The sequence below is a fragment of the Ranitomeya variabilis genome, chromosome 5, assembly GCF_051348905.1.
Source record: "Ranitomeya variabilis isolate aRanVar5 chromosome 5, aRanVar5.hap1, whole genome shotgun sequence".
In the NCBI taxonomy this organism is placed as follows: Eukaryota; Metazoa; Chordata; class Amphibia; order Anura; family Dendrobatidae; genus Ranitomeya; species Ranitomeya variabilis.
The window spans coordinates 313,948,742-313,970,761 of record NC_135236.1 but is presented as its reverse complement, the minus strand read 5'-3'; the positions used below and the strand labels follow the sequence as shown (position 1 = coordinate 313,970,761).

The following is a 22,020-nucleotide window of genomic DNA, read 5'->3' as shown; positions in this document are numbered from 1 at the left end:
TGAAAGTCGGTGCCAATCCGACCTGTGACGCCTATGTAGCGTCATGGAGGGATCCCGTCCCTGCAGATCGGGTGAAAGGGTTAACTCCAATTTCACCTGATCTGCAGGGACAGGGGGAGTGGTACTTCAGCCCAGGGGGGGTGGCTACGATCGCTCTGATTGGCTGTTTCACTTTCAACAGCCAATCAGAGCAATTTGTAATATTTTACCTTGAAACTTGGTGAAATATTACAATCCAGCCATGGCCGATGCTGCAATATCATCGGCCATGGCTGGAGACCGCGATCTGACCCCTCCACCAACTGACAGCGGCGATCAGCCGCCGCTGTCAGTCTTTCCTCCCCTCCGTTCTGTGCTTCGCTGCCCTCCTCTGCCCTCCGCCTGTCCCCGGCCCCTCCTGTCCGATCCCACCCCCCATACTTACCAAGTCCCGGTGTCCGTCCGTCTTCAGTGATGGGTGCTGCTATCTTCCAAAATGGCGGGCGCATGCGCAGTGCGCCAGCCGAATCTGCCGGCTGGCAGATTCGTTCCAGGTACATTTTGATCACTGTGATTATATCACAGTGATCAAAATAAAAAAAAAGTAAACAAAGCCCCCCTTTATCACCCCCATAGGTAGGGAAAATGATGAAATAAATAAAATATATTTATTTTTCCACTAGGGTTAGGGTTAGAACTAGGGTTAGGGTTAAGGCTAGGGTTAGGGCTAGGGTTAGAGTTAGAATTGGGATAGGGTTGCAATTAGGGTTAGGATTGCAATTAGGGTTAGGGTTAGAATTAGGCTATGTGCGCACAGTCCGGATTTGGTTGCGGATCCGCAGCAGATTGGCCGCTGCGGATTCGTGGCAGTTTTCCATCACGTTTACAGTACCATGTAAACCTATGGAAAACGAAATCCGCTGTGCCCATCGTGCAGAAAATACTGTGCGGAAAATACCGTGCGGAAACGCTGCGTTGTATTTTCCGCAGCATGGCAATTCTTTGTGTGGAATCCGCAGCATTGTACACCTGTTCCTCAATAGAAATCCGCACAAAAAACACTGGAAATCTGCGGTAAAACGGTGCGGAAAAATCCACAAACGAATCCGCAACGTGGGCACATAGCCTTAGGGCTGGAATTAGGGTTAGGGTTGTAATTAGGGTTAAGGTTAGGGGTGTGTTGAGGTTAGGGTTATGGTTAGGGTTGGGATTAGGGTTGGTTGTGTGTTGGGGTTAGATTTGTGATTAGGGTTGGGATTACGGTTAGGGTTGTGTTGGGGTTAGGGTTGTGATTACGGTTATGGTCAGAGTTGAGATTAGGGTTAGGGGTGTGTTGGGGTTAAACATCCAGCTGTTTCTTGCCTGTGCGTTTGCTTGGGAGCAGCAAAGAAATAGAGAACGACAGAGAAGGACACGGCGTAGGGGTTTTTGGAGCCACACAATTATTGAACTCCGGGAGAGCCATGGAGCCCTACCACATGCTATATGGCGAGCTTAATGCCAACCCGGACAAATTCACGGAATATACCAGGATGTCTCGAACCTTTTCGGGATTTGCTTGGTCGTGTCCAATGAGCCATCCGGAGACAGGACACCCAGCTCCATAGAGCGATTCCTGCAGAGGAAAGTCTCCTGGTCACATTAAGGTACGTAATAATTCTAAACAAATGCCAGTCATAATTATTGTTGGTCTGCCATGTATTATTTGTATTTTCCTTTGTCTTTAGCTAAACACCACCATAAATAGAATTAATTGTAATTATATTTTTTTATTTTATTTCAGATTTCTGGCTTCCGGAGAGAGCTTATCATCGCTCCACTTTCAGTACCTTCTTGGAATGTCCACCTTATCTGGAATAGTTGCGGACACCTGCCGGGCTTTGTGGAACATTCTACGGGATGAATTTATCCCCCTACCCAGCGTGGAAATTTGGCAGGAAATTGTAGAAAAATTCTGGTGTGTGTGATTTCCCCAACTCTTTGGGAGCGGTGGATGGAAAGCACATACGAATTATCAAACCTGCCAGAGCTGGATCGGAGTACTTCAACTACAAAAAATATTTTTCTGTTGTTCTCATGGCAATAGCAGATGCAGACTGTCGCTTCATCGCCGTGGACATTGGAGCTTTTGGCCGTGGCAATGACTCACAGACTTTCAAGAACTTTGATATGGGCCGACGTGTGTATGGCAAAAATTTTAATTTTCCACTGCCACGACCTCTCCCCAACACTCAAGGCCCACCAATGCCATTTGTTATGGTTGGGGATGAGGCCTTTCAGATGTGTGAAAACCTACTGAAGCCATATTCCAGTCGGGAATTGAACCACACTGAAAGGATTTATAACTACAGACTGACCAGGGCCGAAGAACAGTAGAGTGTACCTTTGGGATTCTTTTCTCAAAATGGCGCATTCTTGGGACAGCCATTAATTTAAAAACGGAGACAGTCGATGAGGTGCTCAAAGCCTGTGTGGTTGTCCATAATTTCATAATGGCTAAGGAGCGACCCAACATTGAACTGGATGAACCAGTTGCAAACCCATTGCCAGATTACCAGCATCACCCGCTGCGGTCAACTGTTGAAGTTGGCCACATGCGGAACCAATTTGCTGCCTATTTTGATTCTGATATTGGACGTGTGGTATGGCAAGACAATAAAATGTGCTGTTGGGTTTGGGTCTGTACTAGTTATGTTTTAAATGTTCCTAATATTTTTTTTATATCTTTACCAAGTCTCCTATGTATTTCCTCTAAAAAACACATAGGTTGCTAGTGGTAAGGTAGTTGACGTCATTGCATCCTGATTCTGTTCTGCAGTATCTATTGGACGCAGACTGAAGAGACGATGGAGGTATAACACAAAGCAGATCTATACTCATCAAGTCATGTGTGAGAAATAATGACTTCATGAGCACAAAACCCAGCTTCATGAATTCACTATTTCTGACACCTGTCCAGGTGAGTATAGATATGCCTTGTATAACCTCCATCGTCTCTTCAGTTTGTGTGAAATAAATTACGTAGCCTGAAGCGAAAATGGACGTTATACAAGGCAGTTATCTACTCACCAGGTCAGATGTCATAACTAATGAGTTTTTTGACACATGACCTGTTGAGTATAGTTCTGCTTTGTATTACCGCCATTGTCTATTCAGTCTGCGACACAGATTAAGCAGACTGAATAGATTATGGAGAAAATAAAAGTAATATTATTTTTTGACAACTCATAGCTCCATACACAAAGATGCAGTGTTGTACTTAATAATTACTGTAGCTATGAGGTGGCAAAAAACAAAGTGTACGGCGCAGTGTGTTTATCAAGCACACGGTGTGTGTTGCTGGCGGCAAAATACTGTTAGGGCTAGCGGAATGCACCAAATAGTAAAGAGGTAGCTATGAGGTGCATTCGCAGCCTGGGGTCCACAGTGCAGAGATGGTACCTGCTGCTGAATAATGGCGGATGGACACTTGTTCACACGTGGATTAGACTTCACCTTGTGTGAATAACTCTAGCTTCACAGAGCCGTCAAAATATGCTGCGCCCTGTTAACAGACAGGGTGCAGCTGTAAGACACTAGTGGGGGTGATTCATAGGGAACCCACTAATCTGGTGATTGGACTCGCTCTAACCCTCTGTGGCTTTTGAGCCCGCGCCTGAGGACGCCCCGAGTCAGATGCAGTGCAAGCGGGAATTCCCACCCTACACTGACAGGCTGTCAGGAAAGCGCTCTGATTGCGCATGGTGCCATATAAGCGGGCACTGCAAAAGGCACTGTAACGTGTGCTAGATGTGCAGGTAGCACTGTCGGGCGCTAGATAGCGTCCACCATTCGTGAGCAGTCAACAATACTAGGAATGGGAATGATAAAGGAGCTTTCATCCATCGATAGTCATTCATCCATGCGGCCATGCGAACCTTTTATAGAGGAAGCTCTCCGGGACCTTCCTAATGGTCCAATACGAGCTGCTACAGGACCTGAGCATGTTACCCCTGAACTCCAATGAGAGGTCTTCCCTTGGGCATGCTCAGTGGAGGAAAAGCAGGACTTAGTCCCAGGAGCATCTGCTCGCCGCTGAACAGTGCTGGTTACAAGGGCAGAGCCTGGAAGGGCAGCAGTAACCAAGCGCACAGTATCTGCCTGAGCCAGAAGCTGGGACCGTCGTCTCTGCTGAGCAGGCTCCACTGCGGCTGGAGAAGAATGGGAGACCGCAGCGGAGGTGGTTCGAGATTTCCCCCTGTGCAGCGGCGGGAACTCGACACCTAACAAATAACCGAACAGTATTCGGGGCAAAAAACATTAACATTTATTTTTAACAAAAAATTAACTGAGCCTGCTTGGGGTAGAATGACGGAACTGTGAGGTGTGTAGCTTTGAGGCCTGGCTAACTGTGGACGACGCAGGGGTGGCAGAAGGGGCAATTAAAGTAGTGGGGTCTGGGAGTTCGGGGATGGGGCTTGATGCATGAGAGGGCAGAGACACACTGGAAGGGTGAGACAAACCTGACATTACAGACACATTGGGAGGTGAGGGGGAAGTGATTGAGATCGTCCTTTGTTTTTTATTTTGTTTCCCTTTTTGGGGAACTGGGGAGCCTCGGTGGGCTCATTTGTTGCGGCCTGGTCGTGGTGGCCGACCTGTCAGGGTCCGTGTGCCGCTGCATGGTTGTGGTGGTCGGGAAGGCCATGCCAGGGTCCGACTGCTGCATGGTGGTGGGGAAGGCTATGCTGCATCGTGGTGGTAGAGCGGAAGGCCATGCCAGGGTCCTGCTGCTGCATCGTGGTGTTATGGAAATATTTGGGTTGGATAAATCTTATCCCTGTGTGTGCTGTGGCCGCTCCCAATTAGACTGAGTATTTTGAGCGCTCAAGGAAGAATGAGACTGCACAACATTATTGTGTCAATAACATTCCATCAATACTGATACTTTATTGTACATACATAGTTTTATATTTTCACATAGAAAGGAGTGGTTAGGGGTTGTCAGGGGTGGTTAGTTAATTACCATATTGTCTAGCTCCTCTGTCATTGGTTATCTAAACATATATGGAATATTGTGAGTAATGCTCATATGACAGCGGATTAAGCAACTAAACGAGTTCTGTGTCTAGGACAAAGTGGAGACATCTGATCAGCAGTCACCAAACATCTGACACTCTTCTGCTTTTGGGATAGAAAACCCCATATGATCTGTCTGGGTTATATCAGTTCGTGTCAACCATTTTAAACCATTGATTATAATGTATATATTAACTGTGAGCATATAAGTATATATGATTATAGAGGAGTATACATGCGAGATCTACATGATATATATATTTCTATCACAAGCCCCCCTTAGATATCACTTGCCCTAATCCTAGCCTCCTGTCCCAAAGTGCTGCAACTCTTTTGTGCTGTCGGCGAACTGACACAAGCCTAACGCCTGTGCCCCACTCCGTACAGACTTTTCGCAAATGGGCGGTCAGGAGATCTGTCCCTAAAGGGGGTTCGTTGCAATCAGTCTCTTAGTCAATAGCATGTGTAGTGAGCGATGTGTAGTCTTTATCAGGTAGGTCATCTTTTCGGTCAGGCCACAACATCATTCTGGCTTGGGTGTCATCTTCTGGTAGGGGAGCTTTCTTGCCATGCGATGAGTGGATCCAAGTGGGTCTTCCCTCCAGTTTCACAGAGTTTGGTGTCATCAGCAGCACTTGAGCAGGACCATCAAATCTGGGATCGAGTGGTGTTCTCCTTACAAACTTTTTCACTAACACCCAGTCTCCTGGCTTCGAGGAGTGCATACTGGACACTGAATCTGGATCTGGGAATGAAGAAAAAAACTCGAGAATGGATGTTAGCAAGTTTCTTGGTGGTTTCAATTACATAAGCAGACAAAATATATTACATAGCTGCTAAGGGAAAGGATACCCCTAACCTGGGACTATACACAAACAAAATTTCATATGGTGACAGCTTTGCTGGGCCTCTGGAAGTATGCCTTACATTAAGTAGTGTGATTGGGAGTGTGTAGGCCTAAGTCTGACCCTACTGCTGACTAGATCTCGTGTGAGGTTTGCTGTGAATGCGGGTCCCTGGTCACTCTCTATCACTTCTGGGACCCCATAGCTGCATATCTCGTATCTGAGAGTAGCTTCTTTGCAGTAGTCTTTGCTGACTGGTTATTCACTGGGAAAGCTTCTGGCTGTCATCCTGAGAACATGTCCACGACCACAAGGGCATATTCGAATCCTCCACTTGGCGGAATTTGGATGTGGTCTATCTGGATCCTCTGGGAGGGGTACGGTGGTCTGGCAAGATGATGTATGGGAACTTTCTCCATTCTTCCAGGGTTGCATTGGCCACAGGTCAGACAGCTGTTTATGAACTTGGCTGTTAGGGTGGAGATTTCTGGAGCGCACCAGTAAGCACCAATCGGATCATTCATCTGTGTCTTTAATCTGTGTGTGGGCCCATGTGCCCACTAGACCACGATAAGGTACATGCTTCGGGGTAAACAGGGTTTGTAGTCCATTGAGTATACCCTTCCTTCTTCATGTGCTGCTCTCTTCTGTATCCAGCATTCCTTCTTGTCCTTTGGGGCTTGCTCTTGCAGCTTTTTGAGCAGATCACAGGACGTCATTTGGTCAGGTTTCTTGTCTTCAGTCGTCATGTAGCCGTCCGGCTCTACGACCTCTTCCACTTTTCCATATTGTCTTCCCTTGACTGCTTCTTTGGCTGCCATATCCGCCATGTTGTTGCCTTGTGCCTCTACTGTGCTTAGTTTTCCATGCGCTTTGACTTTTAGTACTGCCACCACTTTTGGAAGTTGAAGTGTGTTCAGCAGGTCCTTAATGGCTCCATGATGCTTCACAGTTGTTCCGCTTGCTGTGATGAAGTCCCTTGCAGCCCAGATGGGTCCGAAGTCGTGTGCTATGCCATGCGAGTACCTTGAATCGGTATACATTTTCTCAGTCTTGTCTTCTGCCATCTGGTAGGCCTTCATCAGCGCTATCAGTTCTGCTTCCTGGGCTGACAGACTGGGCGGCAGACTTCTGGACCACAGGATCTCTTGATTGCTGGTCACTGCACATCTTCCTTCATCATCTGCGAATCTGGAGCCATCCACAGAGAGGATCAACTCTGGGTTGGTCAGTGGCTCTTCTGCCACCTTGGGTAGTCCTGCTGTTTCCTGTTGCATGATGCTGAAGCAATCATGGTCATCCGTCCGGAGCAAATTCAGATCCCTGCAGAAGGTGTCATGCAGATTTTGATCAGACTTTTTATCTGAGGGTCCATATCTGTATCCCCCCTTGGGAGTGGGAGTAGAGTGGACGGGTTGAGGACTGTGCATCTGGAGATGGTGACATTGTTGGGCAGGAGTAGAGAGCACTGGAGGCGAAGATGCCTGGCGGTGGAGAGATGTTTTAGCTGGGTTTGGTTGAGGATTGCTGAGATGTCATGCAGAGCCAGGATTTCCAATGGTTTTTCCACTGACGTCAGTAGTCCTGTCCAGGAGGGCGTGTGCTGCAACTGCTGCTCTCAAGCGGGAGGAAGAGGCTCCCCTTGCAACTGGATCCAGGCAAGCTGAAAAGTAGTCCGAAAGTCTCTGCTTTCCCCCCTGAAGCTATGTCAGGACTCCAGTAGCAAGGCCTTCTTTTCTCATCAAGTAGAGACGGAATGGCTTCTCGTAGTCAGATGGGCCTAGTGCTGGTGCTGAGACTACTGTGCCTTTTAACTTCTTGAATGAGCTGAAGACTGCATCAGTCAGGAGGAACGGGGCCAAGGAAGGCCTGTAGAACCATCTTCTCCACTGTGGTCCTCCGGTCATCTGTCAGGTGTTTCGCCTGGTGAGCAATACAGTGTCTCTGGAACGTAACTTGCTTCAGACACCACTGGACTTTGTTCTTTGAGATCTTGCAGTGCTACTCCGCCAGGTAGAGTAGGAGATACAAGGAAAGGGCTTTACACGTGTCAAAGTCAACTGCACAAAGGAGTAGATTGTCCATGTATTGTAGCAGGGTTACTTCTGCTTGTTCTGTGACTCAGTTGGTGAGGACTGTGGACATTGCTCTAGTGAACTGTGGAGGGCTGTTCTGGGCCCACTGTGGCATCACTGTCCATGTGTGGTGTCCCCCCTGGTGCATTAAGGCAAACAGGAACTGGTCTTCCGGATGAACTGGAACACTGGAGAAAACGTTAGCCAGGTTGTTCACTGTGAACACTTTTGCTGTGGCATGCACATTTGAGAGCAGAGTGTGCGGATTCGGCATAATTGCAGTTTCAAGCACCGTGGTGTCATTCACAGCTCTCAGGTCATATACCATTCTGAACTTGGCTGGCTCTCCTTTTACAGTCTTTTTCTTGACGGGGAAAAGGAGAGCAGGGTATTGCAAGGCGATGTGCGAGGAACAATGATTCCTATTTCCAGGTAGACCTTCAGTTGGTCAGAGGCAGCTTGACTCTAGGCCTGGCCTGGGCCTTACGAGGGTATGGGGTACATGGCTTGAGTGACACCTGTACTGGGGCAACTTGAGGTTTTCTCATGTGCTGGGGTCCCTTAGACCATAGACTTTCCGGTACTACATCCAGTACCTCCTTGGGTAGGCCTCGATTGTTTAATGTTCTTGTAGGGCCGCCAGCATGACTCTTCTCAGGTCAGGGATGAAGAAAGTGTCACTGTCCCATCTCCCTGGAACACTGTGGTTGCCTTCAGCTTCTGCAGTAGGTTCGCTCCCAGCAGGTTGAGTGGCAGGTCCTTTACACCACAAACTGGGACAGGATAGAGTGTCCTGGCTGAGTGCACACGCTCAGTGGCTTTGTAAGCTGAGAATGTCTGACTTGACCATCAATGCCCATGCGAGACACAGAGGATTCTGATAGGCAGGTGGGATCAGTGAGTTCCACAGGTGTCATCACACTTCTGGCTGCACCACTTTGGATCTGACAACGCCATCCATTTTAAGAGTAATTTGAGGTAGTGGTTTTGCAGATGAAGCTTTACATGTCAGGAGCATAGTGTCTTGCGGGCCTGGCTTGCTTGCCTCTGTCCTATGGACGGGGTACTTCACTGCTTTCTGCACTTCCTCCTTGACCTGTTTCTCTGGACCAACTCTTGGGTTGCATGGGTCCAGTCTCTTCGGGGGCGTGGGTGCCCTGCACTGGTTTTGGAAATGGCCAAACTTGCCACAGATGTAACCCTTGACACTACTTCTGTCTTTGTAGGGTGGTTGCGCTTCCAGGTTAGTAGTCACCATGAGAGGGGCCGTCCTCTGCAATCCTGGTTGGGACTCGGTCCGTTTGGCTACTGTGGACAATGGCATGATGGGCACTGTAGCGGCAGCGGGGTCCAGCCTGCTGATTGAAGCTGCGGTTGTAAGACGGGGCCTGCAGGTGCATTCGTGGCGAGGCCCGGGGGTGCCATGAGACCGGCGGCTGCATCCAACCCAAGGTCTTGGGGCATTACAGGGGCTGCGGCTGCATCTGCCATCACTTCTTCCCCGTGCTCCAACATAGCTTCTCCCCTTTGCTAACCTTATTGAGGTCGGTGTCTCCTCTCTGGAGTCTGCAGCGGTTCTTCCGGTGTGTTGATCGGCACACCTCTTCACCTCTGGCTTCCCTTCTGGCGTTCTCAGCAGCACGGCACCCTTTTCCTTCTTTGCGCTCTTTGTGGTGCTATAATGGCGGCAGTTTTGGTGACAATCGGCAATAAACAGTCTCCTAGGCGCACATAAAACATTTTGCTGGGTCAGTCCACTGCTATTGACCTGTTCTCAGGCCTAGCCACTATCAGTGGTTTCCTGATTGGCTGTCTCAGTCCATGCCCAAAGGCCTGTGTATCTGGTCATGAATGGTGAAGCCCAAGTCTTAGAATACTTGCATTACTCTGCCATGAAACTTCTTTACAGACTCTGTCTTATCTTGGCTCATGTCATGGCTTGTCCTGCCAATCTGCCTTTGGCCCACTCTCTGAGCTGTTCAATTAGCTGTGGCCCTGACTCCCAAGCGTGTACGTCTGATTCTGCTGGAAGTTTGAATTGTTCCTTCATGATTGGCCAGAGTGCATCACCTGCTTCTATTTTCATTCATGGCCCAGAGATCATTCCAGGTGGCTGCATATTTTCACTGGTTCTGCTACTTTCTTCGGTAAAATGGCATGGGATGCATCCCTGGGTCTGGAAGATTGTCACCTGACTTGAAGTGCAGTGCACATAGTGTAATGGTGGTGCCTCTATCTGCCCCTGCATTCTTGGTGCCTGTGGGTTTCTTTTTCCTAGTACTGGACAGCATGTATGATGTTCCCTCTTCATCAGAGGAATAGTTGTGATAGCTTGTACTGGGGTCATACACTGACTGATTTTGGACTTAGAAGTTGCTTTTTATGTGAGGATGTCTCCCCCCTTGCTGAAGCTGTGATGGATTAGGCTTATAGTTGTATGTTGGTGTGAATGTAGGCAGCTCTGACCGGTGCTGAAGTTGTACATTATCAATACATGGTGATATCAAAGTTCATGTAAAACCTTAAGGGTTACAATATTGTTGACTGAAATGAGGTAACGGAGGATCTGTCAGTGAGCTCGTTCTGATATCATTCCTCCCCCCTCTGCACCCAGGGCTGAGCTGTCTGCTGCCTGATACGTCTGGGGGCTGCCCACTGCATTGTGTGTAGGGGGATTTTCACTTTCTTTCCCCGATATCATAAATGGCAATGGCTGGTTTGTGCCAGGGGCATAGAGGGAAACCTTGTGCTGTAAGCACCATATTGTTCGAATTGGGCGTTGGCCCAGCCGGCAACGAAGAGGAAAAAAGAGGAAGAAGAAGGAGGAGGGGTTGACGAGTGAGACAAAGGAATAGTAGGAGGGGAGAGAGAGGGTGAGGAGAGATGGGTGTGGAGAAGGAAAAGAAGGAGGAGAAAGATGTGGTGGGGGAGTGGAAAAGGAGGGAGGAGAAGATGGAGGTTGTGGAGGAGGAGAGAGCGAGGGTGAGGAGAAGAGGGAGGAGAAGATGGAAGGTGTGAAGGAGAGAGATAGAGAGGGGGAGAGAGAAGAGAAAAGTGTGGAGGAAGAGGAGAGGAAAAGAGAGCGAGGGAGAAGAATGCAGAGAGAAAAGACTGACAGAAGAATGCAGAGAGAAAAGACTGACAACAGAATGAGAACAATAGAGTGGAGCAATGATGCCTTCTCCCTGTAGGGAGAGACGGGGCGCACCACATACTGTGCAAAAATAACTACCTATACCATGGATCTTGCTAAAAGCAGACTGCGCAGATCCAATATATCCCGTCTTATACACACAAAAATCACTTCCTGGTTTGCTCACATAACTTTCTGTACCACCTAAACGATGTAAGCTCTGCTGCTACTTCATACCATGTATTAGTATTCAGCAATCTAACATCAGCTAACTTCCCTTATTTTCCCTTCTACGACATGCCACTCTGCAGCTTGAAGTCTGCCATTCTTATGAATTTCACGTACTTTATACCTTCCAAAAATCTTCACATACTTAACACCTTCGTGTTTTGCCACTATCTAGGGGCTGTTTGCTCATCAGGAAATAAAAGACTTTCCTGTTGCTCGGCCACTTTATTCCCCATGGCAAAAGCAAAAAATGAAAAACACACAAAAATGAAAAAAGAAAACAGTGCTAAATAATAAAAAAAAACTTCTAAAAATGAGTATATAAAACTCTAAGAAAAACCCAAAACGATAAGAAAAACCGTCAAAAACTTAGCTCACAACCAAAAACTCAAAATTTTGATACAAAAGGAAAGGAAAAAAAAAAACTTTTTCCAAAAATAAATAAATAAATAAAAAAAATAAAAAGGTAAAGAGATTGAAGATTGAGGAAAACGTAATTAAAAATTTTAAAATGCCGCAAAAAGAAAAAGACCCTTTAAGAGAGTAAAAAAAATTAAAAATGAAAACGGCTCTTCTCCTTTTTTTTTTCTTTTAGAATCTCTGCGCTCAAATGCAGTCAGAGACACACTTCCTCTTTTTATTCCGTATGCTATTGCAATAATATCAAATGTCACTAAAATCACATATCTGAAAACATGTATGTCACATCAAAAATGATAGATACAATTTAACTTAACTTCTTCCCAAAAAAACTACACATAGCCAGCATTGCAGCTGAAAACAGTCAGTAAAAAAAACCCATGTGACAGTGTGATTTACAATGCATATCTCTCTGCTTCAGCTGAAAAAAGAGGAAGTTCATGAGAGAAAGAAAAAAAACCCCAAAACTTTCTTTTACTGTTATATGCCCTTAAAGCGGCAATAGTACATGACACAAACAGAAACAGATAGACAATCCGAGAGATGCCCTTTTAATTCTGTGACACGTGCAGGCCGTTCTGGGAACAGACAACTGTCAATCGCACTGGCACGCATATGCCGGACTCTACCACCCTCCGCTCCGGTCGTCCTGACTGGCCGCCGGCTACGGGAATCTGTGGCAGCCCTTTTAACTATCACCATCCGAGCCTGGATAATGGAACTGCCTGTCCCGAGACCTCCTGTCTCTCCTATTGCACGGGAATCTGTGATAGCTTATTCAGCGATTTGACCTCCTGCTGTCTGTTACCCAGCCACCATAAGCAAAAATCACTTTTTCCTTCTTCTCTCGGATTTTACACAAACACATACACGGCACACAGCAGACACCTCCCAGGGTGGATTCGTGGCTACGGATTTTTTACACTACCTGGGAATTGATGACCACACCTGACCGGCAAGAGGCATAGACAAGGACTGGGCACAGGGGACTTTCAGGTAAGATGATAACATTTCTTACCTTACTTATGGAGCTGCGCAGTCTCCTGCCCCTGTGCCAAGGCCACGGCTACAACTTCCGTATCTCCGGTCAGTAGTGGGTCCACGTGTGCGTTTCATCCATGCCCCACGTTGGGCGCCATTAATGTTATGGAAATATTTGGGTTGGATAAATCTTATCCCTGTGTGTGCTGTGGCCGCTCCCAATTAGACTGAGTATTTTGAGCGCTCAAGGAAGAATGAGACTGCACAACATTATTGTGTCAATAACATTCCATCAATACTGATACTTTATTGTACATACATAGTTTTATATTTTCACATAGAAAGGAGTGGTTAGGGGTTGTCAGGGGTGGTTAGTTAATTACCATATTGTCTAGCTCCTCTGTCATTGGTTATCTAAACATATATGGAATATTGTGACTAATGCTCATATGACAGCGGATTAAGCAACTAAACTTGAGTTCTGTGTCTAGGACAAAGTGGAGACATCTGATCAGCAGTCACCAAACATCTGACACTCTTCTGCTTTTGGGATAGAAAACCCCATATGATCTGTCTGGGTTATATCAGTTTGTGTCAACCATTTTAAACCATTGATTATAATGTATATATTAGCTGTGAGCATATAAGTATATATGATTATAGAGGAGTATACATGCAAGTGAGATCTACATGATATATATATTTCTATCACAGTGGTGACGGGGAAGGCCATGCCAGGGTCCTGCTGCTGCATCGTGGTGGCGGGGAAGGCCATGCCAGGGTCCTGCTGCTGCATAGTGGTGGCAGTGGAGGAGGTCCAAGCAGGAGCAGCAGTTGTCATGGTGGTGGCGGTGGGCTGTCCAACAGCACTCGGCGTGGTGGTGCTGTAGTGGTGTTCGGCAGTGCTTGGAATGGTGGTGGCCGTGCAGTGATATGCAACAGAGGTCGGCATTGAAGTGAAGTTTGATAGTGTTGGCACAGGTGGAAATGCCGCCACTGTCTGCTGAAAATACCAACTCTGCTGCATAGCCTGCACGTAAGCGGCATTGCAGGCCTGCACGACACTAAGATGGAGAACAGGAGTAAGGTGTTCCGACATGCCCTTCTCTATTTTATTGAAAAAATGATGTGCAGGCCTCTGGAGGTCGGCTTTCACTTGGTCAAGGCTTCTGGTGACATCCTGGATAAGTGTATTCATATGGTTTATGGCAGTATCCAGTCGGTTACCCATCGCCTTGAGTCCATCATGAAAGACCGAGCTCAAGTGCAAAAACTTGGGCATGAGTGACCTGTCCGAGGCCCTCTGACGCTGCCGGCAAGAACCCAAAAAAAAGAGGCAGAGGACTGGGACAGGGGAACACCTGATGGACCAGCTTCCTGGTCTCCAGTCAGTGTTGCAGGTCCACTTGCTGCAGCGCTGCTGGATGGCTGGGATGGGTCCATGGCTGTTTGATGAAGGACCGCTCCAGAACCAGGGTCAAGAGTGCTGCTCCATGTGCTGTGAAAAAAGAAAAAAAAAAACATTAGTACCAAACATTTACAATAGTAAAGCGCCAACTCCTGTGGAATAGAAAAATACAGATTAGGCAATACAACAAAACCAATTACACCACAAAAAATACTTATGTTTCTGGGCAAGGACCGGTCTCAAAAATGCAAGGATGCGGTGAGATTTATATTTGCGGATCCTTGCTCCAGGACCACTAGGAACCCTTCTCTCTTGACGAAGGTCCTTGTTGAAGTGATCCTTCATCGAACGCCAACGTGTTTTGACTTTGAGCACTGCTGAAAAATAAAAATAATGATTAGACAATGCACTTTTGACCATGATCACACAACTGTGTGTGATGAGAGAAACTCTCAGGAGTTTCTCTCATCACACACAGTTGTGTGATCCCGGCCAAGGTTACTGCTGCAGCACCCCACATTGCACTACTTACAAAATGCATTTCAAGCCCGAGTCGGGGCGTTGTCCCAGCCATCCCATATCGCTTTGGCCACCTCATTCCATAGCCGCCGGATCATCACGTTGTCCGAGTGCTGCGGAACCCAGGTGTCCCACAACGGGACTCGCTCATGGACCAGAGAGATGAGGATATCGTTGTCAATGAGGTCCTCATCCTGTTCTGGATCCTAAAAAATAAATAAAGACATTAATGTTGGAGACATTTAACATAAGGAAAAGAAAGAAAACAACAGAGACGGAAAACTGGCATGAATATTTAAAGTCAAGAAAAAAAAAGGAGTCAAGAAGAAAAAGGTAAAGAAAGAGGAAAGTAAAGAAATAAATATTCAAGAATAGTAAAGTCAGGATACAATAAACAGTCAGCCAGGTATACTTACCCGCTGCCACCTTGCCACCCGACCGTGTCTACGCTGCTCCTGCTCAGCCTCTGCCGCAGTGGAAGAACTGCTCAAAAAAAAAAAGGAAAAAAAAATTTGTCACATGTGTAGATGTGACGGAGAATACTTACCAATCTGAAGAGGTGAGTACTCACTTCAATATCAATTCCACCTTGTGCAGGCCCAAGCCGTTGCTCCTCAGATGAAGATGACATTCTAATGCATGCAGAAAAAAAAAATGCCAGAAAATTAGGACATATAGAGACAGAAAATAGAAAATAAAGACATTGGCTTTGATACATTGCTCAGAGTGTGGTTTCCTCAAAGGTGCTTTCCTGCGTCTGCTCTTGTTCCCAGTCCGCTGTGTAGTGGCCTGCCAATGCCCACTCCCTCCTTTTATCAGTATGTATGTGGGGGGTAGCTAATCAGTGTCTAGACATGTTTTCCTGTGGTAAAACGCATTCGTTAACAAATGCAAGCAAACGCATGTGCTTGCGAACGCATGCGTTCACATAGACCGTAATGCGTTTTTTTGGCACATTCCTTCCGCTAACAACCGCATAAGTTTTGAGGTGGCAACTTGACGCCTCTGAAATTACTACATGTAGTGTTTACCGCGCAACACCGCAGACAACAAAACAACGCATGCGTCGTCAAACGCAGCAAAACGCAACCAATTGCAGGCACCTGCATCCCTAATGTTAAAGATAGGAATACACAGCGCATGCGGAAAATTGCAGCACAAATGCTGCGGACGCAACCGCAAATGTGAAACCAGCCTAACAACTGGTGTTTTCCCCTCATGCTTCAAACATGCCTCAATCACACCCATCCTCAATAAGCCCTCTCTTGACCCATCCTTTGTATCTAGCCATCCCCCCATATCACTTCTCTCCTATGCCTCAAAACTACTGGAACAACACATCCATCTTGAACTGTCCTTCCACCTCTCTTCTTTCTCCCTCTTGGACCGCTTACAATCTGGCTTCCGGCCGCAGCATTCCATTGAAACTGCCCTAACTAAAGTCACCAATGACCAAAAAAAAACATTCCACAGGCAGAGATGCTTACCTGTCCAAGGCCTCCAATTGCACTATCCAAGGTGCAGCGGCAAATGCCCAGATGCAATAATACCGATAAGGCAGCCAGCCTACAATCAGGAATTGGCCGCTTGGTACACCTGTGCAAACAAATAATCTGTATGTGGCAATGTTCACACAGAAATGCAGAGCATATGGCTCAAAGTCTATTAATGACGCCATATGGCGGGCTCAAAGTCACCAATGACCTATTAACCACCAAAGCCAAGCGACACTACTCTGTCCCCCCCCTCCTCCTGGACCTGTCCTCTGCCTTTGACACAGTGCACCATTCCCTATTACTGCATACCCTCTCATCTCCTGGCATCACAGACTTGGCCCTATCCTGGATTGCGTCATACCTAACAGAGCAGACATCCCACTCGCACACCACCTCCTCATCTCGCCCCGTCAGAATTCCGCAAGGTTCAGTCCTAGGGCCCCTGCTCTTCTCCATATACACCTTCAGCCTGGGACAGCTCATAGAATCTCATGGCTTGCAGTATCACCTCTATGCTGATGACAAACAGATCTACATCTCTGGACCAGATATCTATATACTTCACTCTAATAATACTGCGTGACATAGAAAAAAATCAGTCTCTGACGTCCAGCGTCGGCTGTGTACAAGGCGGCTGCTCCGCCGTGCAGTGTACGTGTATGGCGGATGGTGGGAAGAGTGGTCTCTCCGTGTACAGCAGCTCCTGATATCCTGTAGGACAAGGATAACGCTGCTTGGGTTCAGAGGCTCTCAGGAGTCTGCCAGCAACTTTCCGGTTTCTATTGGGAGAACGGAGAGTTGTCCCAATGGAAACCAAATGAATGTGTGGCCAAACTTTCATGCGAGTCCGGAGCATTTGGCCGATGGCTATGGAGGTCTAAGGATATGTTCCCACGGTCGATAAACGCTGCAGATTGGACGGCTGCGCACATCCTCAGAGTCCAACTCGCAGCGGCATAGTGGATGGCATTTCAAGAAATCCCATGTCCACTATGTGTGTACAGACACCTGCGGAGCCGTACATGTGGCGTGTCTTTCCAGACCGCAGCATGTCTATTTATCTTGCGGAAATGCTCACGACTCCGCAAGATAAATATCACCGTACAATGTATTGGACGCGGTGATTCCATACGGTTCAATGGACACATGCAGAATCACCTGTGTTCAATAGTGGCAGCACTTTGGACGGAGCGGACATGTGCTGCGTCCATAGCACTGCCAATCACTGACCGTGGGCACTTACCCTTAGGGCCAGTTTTCTACACCGAACATTGTGAGTTGATTTCAGCTCCCACTAGTATTTAAAAAAAAATCTATTCACTGGAAGCAAGCAGAGCTCTTGAAAATGGGGAGGCAGAGAAACAAATGACACCTGGGAGTTGTGTGCCCGCTTCTTTCTACACTTAAGAGCCTTCAGCGCCAGAGCACCTTCCACTGCCCCATCACGTAGCGGGGTACTGGTGTGTGCACCGGGCATGGGAACTAGCGCTGCTGGCTGCCGTCACCCGCTACCAGGGGCAGCTGTGTCTGTCTCACATTGTGTGCCCGGGTGGCAGCTCTCTCCCGCCGGGCAGTACCCGCCCTATCACCGCGCTGCGCCCTTCGCCCTTTGCACGGGGCGGTGCAGGCTCCGGTCGGGAGGAGGAGGTTCCGGACACGGAGGTTTATCAGGCCGGTAGAGAGGCCGCTCTGTGCCCTCCAGACCAGCTGTAGGTGACAAAGTGACGGACCGTAGAAGCATGCAGGCCCAGAGCTGTGGTATCGCTCCCGGAGCAGGAGGCCGCCTGTCCGTCCTCCACGGACACCTCGTATCCTTCCTGTATGGAGCAGAGGGAGGGTAGTGGGCTGGGCACAGCCAGGCAGAGCCTGGCACAGGGGGTGCGGGCACACGGGCATCTCCCACCCACATCAGTAGTGGTGGTCACGGGCGTGGACATTATATAGGACAATGGTATTGAATTCTATGGAACATATTGTCATGCTTCCATGTGTCTGCCGTATATCTGCGTATACCATCGTTATATACCAGTAATACAGCTGCCGTATATCTGTGTATACCATCGTTATATACCAGTAATACAGCTGCCGTATATCTGCGTATACCATCGTTATATACCAGTAATACAGCTGCCGTATATCTGCGTATACCATCGTTATATACCAGTAATACAGCTGCCGTATATCTGCGTATACCATCGTTATATACCAGTAATACAGCTGCCGTATATTTGTGTATACCATCGTTATATACCAGTAATACAGATGCCGTATATCTGTGTATACCATCGTTATATACCAGTAATACAGCTGCCGTATATCTGCGTATACCATCGTTATATACCAGTAATATAGCTGCCGCATATCTGTGTATACCATCGTTATGTACCAGTAATACAGCTGCCATATATCTGCGTATACCATCGTTATATACCAGTAATACAGCTGCCGTATAGCTGTGTATACCATCGTTATATACCAGTAATACAGCTGCCGTATATCTGCGTATACCATCGTTATGTACCAGTAATATAGCTGCCGTATATCTGTGTATACCATCGTTATATACCAGTAATACAGCTGCCGTATATCTGCGTATACCATCGTTATATACCAGTAATATAGCTGCCGTATATCTGTGTATACCATCTTTATATACCAGTAATACAGCTGCCGTATATCTGTGTATACCATCTTTATATACCAGTAATACAGCTGCCGTATATCTGTGTATACCATCGTTATATACCAGTAATACAGCTGCCGTATATCTGTGTATACCATCGTTATGTACCAGTAATACAGCTGCCGTATATCTGTGTATACCATCGTTATATACCAGTAATACAGCTGCCGTATATCTGTGTATACCATCGTTATATACCAGTAATATAGCTGCCGTATATCTGTGTATACCATCGTTATATACCAGTAATACAGCTGCCGTATATCTGTGTATACCATCGTTATATACCAGTAATACAGCTGCCGTATATCTGTGTATACCATCGTTATATACCAGTAATACAGCTGCCGTATAGCTGTGTATACCATCGTTATGTACCAGTAATACAGCTGCCGTATATCTGTGTATACCATCGTTATGTACCAGTAATACAGCTGCCATATATCTGTGTATACCATCGTTATATACCAGTAATACAGCTGCCGTATAGCTGTGTATACCATCGTTATATACCAGTAATACAGCTGCCGTATATCTGTGTATACCATCGTTATGTACCAGTAATACAGCTGCCGTATATCTGTGTATACCATCGTTATATACCAGTAATACAGCTGCCGTATATCTGTGTATACCATCGTTATGTACCAGTAATACAGCTGCCGTATATCTGTGTATACCATCGTTATGTACCAGTAATACAGCTGCCATATATCTGTGTATACCATCGTTATATACCAGTAATACAGCTGCCGTATATCTGTGTATACCATCGTTATATACCAGTAATACAGCTGCCGTATATCTGCGTATACCATCGTTATATACCAGTAATACAGCTGCCGTATATCTGCGTATACCATCGTTATATACCAGTAATACAGCTGCCGTATATCTGCGTATACCATCGTTATATACCAGTAATACAGCTGCCGTATATCTGCGTATACCATCGTTATATACCAGTAATACAGCTGCCGTATATCTGCGTATACCATCGTTATATACCAGTAATACAGCTGCCGTATAGCTGTGTATACCATCGTTATATACCAGTAATACAGCTGCCGTATATCTGCGTATACCATCGTTATATACCAGTAATATAGCTGCCGTATATCTGTGTATACCATCTTTATATACCAGTAATACAGCTGCCGTATATCTGCGTATACCATCGTTATATACCAGTAATACAGCTGCCGTATAGCTGTGTATACCATCGTTATATACCAGTAATACAGCTGCCGTATATCTGTGTATACCATCGTTATGTACCAGTAATACAGCTGCCGTATATCTGTGTATACCATCGTTATATACCAGTAATACAGCTGCCGTATATCTGTGTATACCATCGTTATATACCAGTAATATAGCTGCCGTATATCTGTGTATACCATCGTTATATACCAGTAATACAGCTGCCGTATATCTGTGTATACCATCGTTATATACCAGTAATACAGCTGCCGTATATCTGTGTATACCATCGTTATGTACCAGTAATACAGCTGCCGTATATCTGTGTATACCATCGTTATGTACCAGTAATACAGCTGCCATATATCTGTGTATACCATCGTTATATACCAGTAATACAGCTGCCGTATAGCTGTGTATACCATCGTTATATACCAGTAATACAGCTGCCGTATATCTGTGTATACCATCGTTATGTACCAGTAATACAGCTGCCGTATATCTGTGTATACCATCGTTATATACCAGTAATACAGCTGCCGTATATCTGTGTATACCATCGTTATGTACCAGTAATACAGCTGCCGTATATCTGTGTATACCATCGTTATGTACCAGTAATACAGCTGCCATATATCTGTGTATACCATCGTTATATACCAGTAATACAGCTGCCGTATATCTGTGTATACCATCGTTATATACCAGTAATACAGCTGCCGTATATCTGTGTATACCATCGTTATGTACCAGTAATACAGCTGCCATATATCTGTGTATACCATCGTTATATACCAGTAATACAGCTGCCGTATAGCTGTGTATACCATCGTTATATACCAGTAATACAGCTGCCGTATATCTGTGTATACCATCGTTATGTACCAGTAATACAGCTGCCGTATATCTGTGTATACCATCGTTATATACCAGTAATACAGCTGCCGTATATCTGTGTATACCATCGTTATATACCAGTAATATAGCTGCCGTATATCTGTGTATACCATCGTTATATACCAGTAATACAGCTGCCGTATATCTGTGTATACCATCGTTATATACCAGTAATACAGCTGCCGTATATCTGTGTATACCATCGTTATGTACCAGTAATACAGCTGCCGTATATCTGTGTATACCATCGTTATATACCAGTAATACAGCTGCCGTATATCTGTGTATACCATCGTTATATACCAGTAATACAGCTGCCGTATATCTGCGTATACCATCGTTATGTACCAGTAATATAGCTGCCGTATATCTGTGTATACCATCGTTATATACCAGTAATACAGCTGCCGTATATCTGCGTATACCATCGTTATGTACCAGTAATACAGCTGCCGTATATCTGTGTATACCATCGTTATATACCAGTAATACAGCTGCCGTATATCTGTGTATACCATCGTTATGTACCAGTAATACAGCTGCCGTATATCTGTATACCATCGTTATATACCAGTAATACAGCTGCCGTATATCTGCGTATACCATCGTTATATACCAGTAATATAGCTGCCGTATATCTGTGTATACCATCTTTATATACCAGTAATACAGCTGCCGTATATCTGTGTATACCATCTTTATATACCAGTAATACAGCTGCCGTATATCTGTGTATACCATCGTTATGTACCAGTAATACAGCTGCCGTATAGCTGTGTATACCATCGTTATATACCAGTAATACAGCTGCCGTATATCTGTGTATACCATCGTTATGTACCAGTAATACAGCTGCCGTATATCTGTGTATACCATCGTTATATACCAGTAATACAGCTGCCGTATATCTGTGTATACCATCGTTATATACCAGTAATATAGCTGCCGTATATCTGTGTATACCATCGTTATATACCAGTAATACAGCTGCCGTATATCTGTGTATACCATCGTTATATACCAGTAATACAGCTGCCGTATATCTGTGTATACCATCGTTATGTACCAGTAATACAGCTGCCGTATATCTGTGTA

The 22,020-nt window shown here is 46.1% G+C and overlaps 2 protein-coding genes across 8 annotated transcripts in view; one reads left to right on the top strand and one right to left on the bottom strand.

Moving 5' to 3' along the window:
* Nucleotides 1-4,923: 4,923 nt before the first annotated feature.
* On the bottom strand, nt 4,924-17,507 carry LOC143775892 (uncharacterized). 7 transcript variants are annotated; one of them, XM_077264603.1, is made up of 3 exons: nt 17,386-17,507; nt 15,218-15,278; nt 4,924-15,129 (listed from the first exon to the last, which is right to left on the bottom strand). In XM_077264603.1, the coding sequence occupies exon 3, from the start codon at nt 7,310-7,312 to the stop codon at nt 6,443-6,445; it is 870 nt and encodes a 289-aa protein (XP_077120718.1). In that variant the 5' UTR covers nt 7,313-15,129; nt 15,218-15,278; nt 17,386-17,507; the 3' UTR covers nt 4,924-6,442. The 7 variants fall into 7 exon arrangements, with proteins under 7 accessions (XP_077120718.1, XP_077120717.1, XP_077120719.1 ...); XM_077264602.1 differs by lacking the exon at nt 17,386-17,507 and having other exon boundaries at nt 4,924-14,852; nt 15,063-15,129; nt 15,218-17,051; XM_077264604.1 differs by lacking the exon at nt 17,386-17,507 and adding an exon at nt 16,134-17,051.
* Nucleotides 17,508-17,565: 58 nt separating this feature from the next.
* PHYH (phytanoyl-CoA 2-hydroxylase) overlaps nt 17,566-22,020 on the top strand; it is a 59,114-nt gene continuing 54,659 nt past the window's right edge. The window contains exon 1 of the mRNA XM_077264596.1: nt 17,566-17,950. Within this exon, the coding sequence (XP_077120711.1) occupies nt 17,882-17,950 (69 nt within the window). The 5' untranslated portion in view covers nt 17,566-17,881. The remainder of the gene's footprint in view (nt 17,951-22,020) is intronic.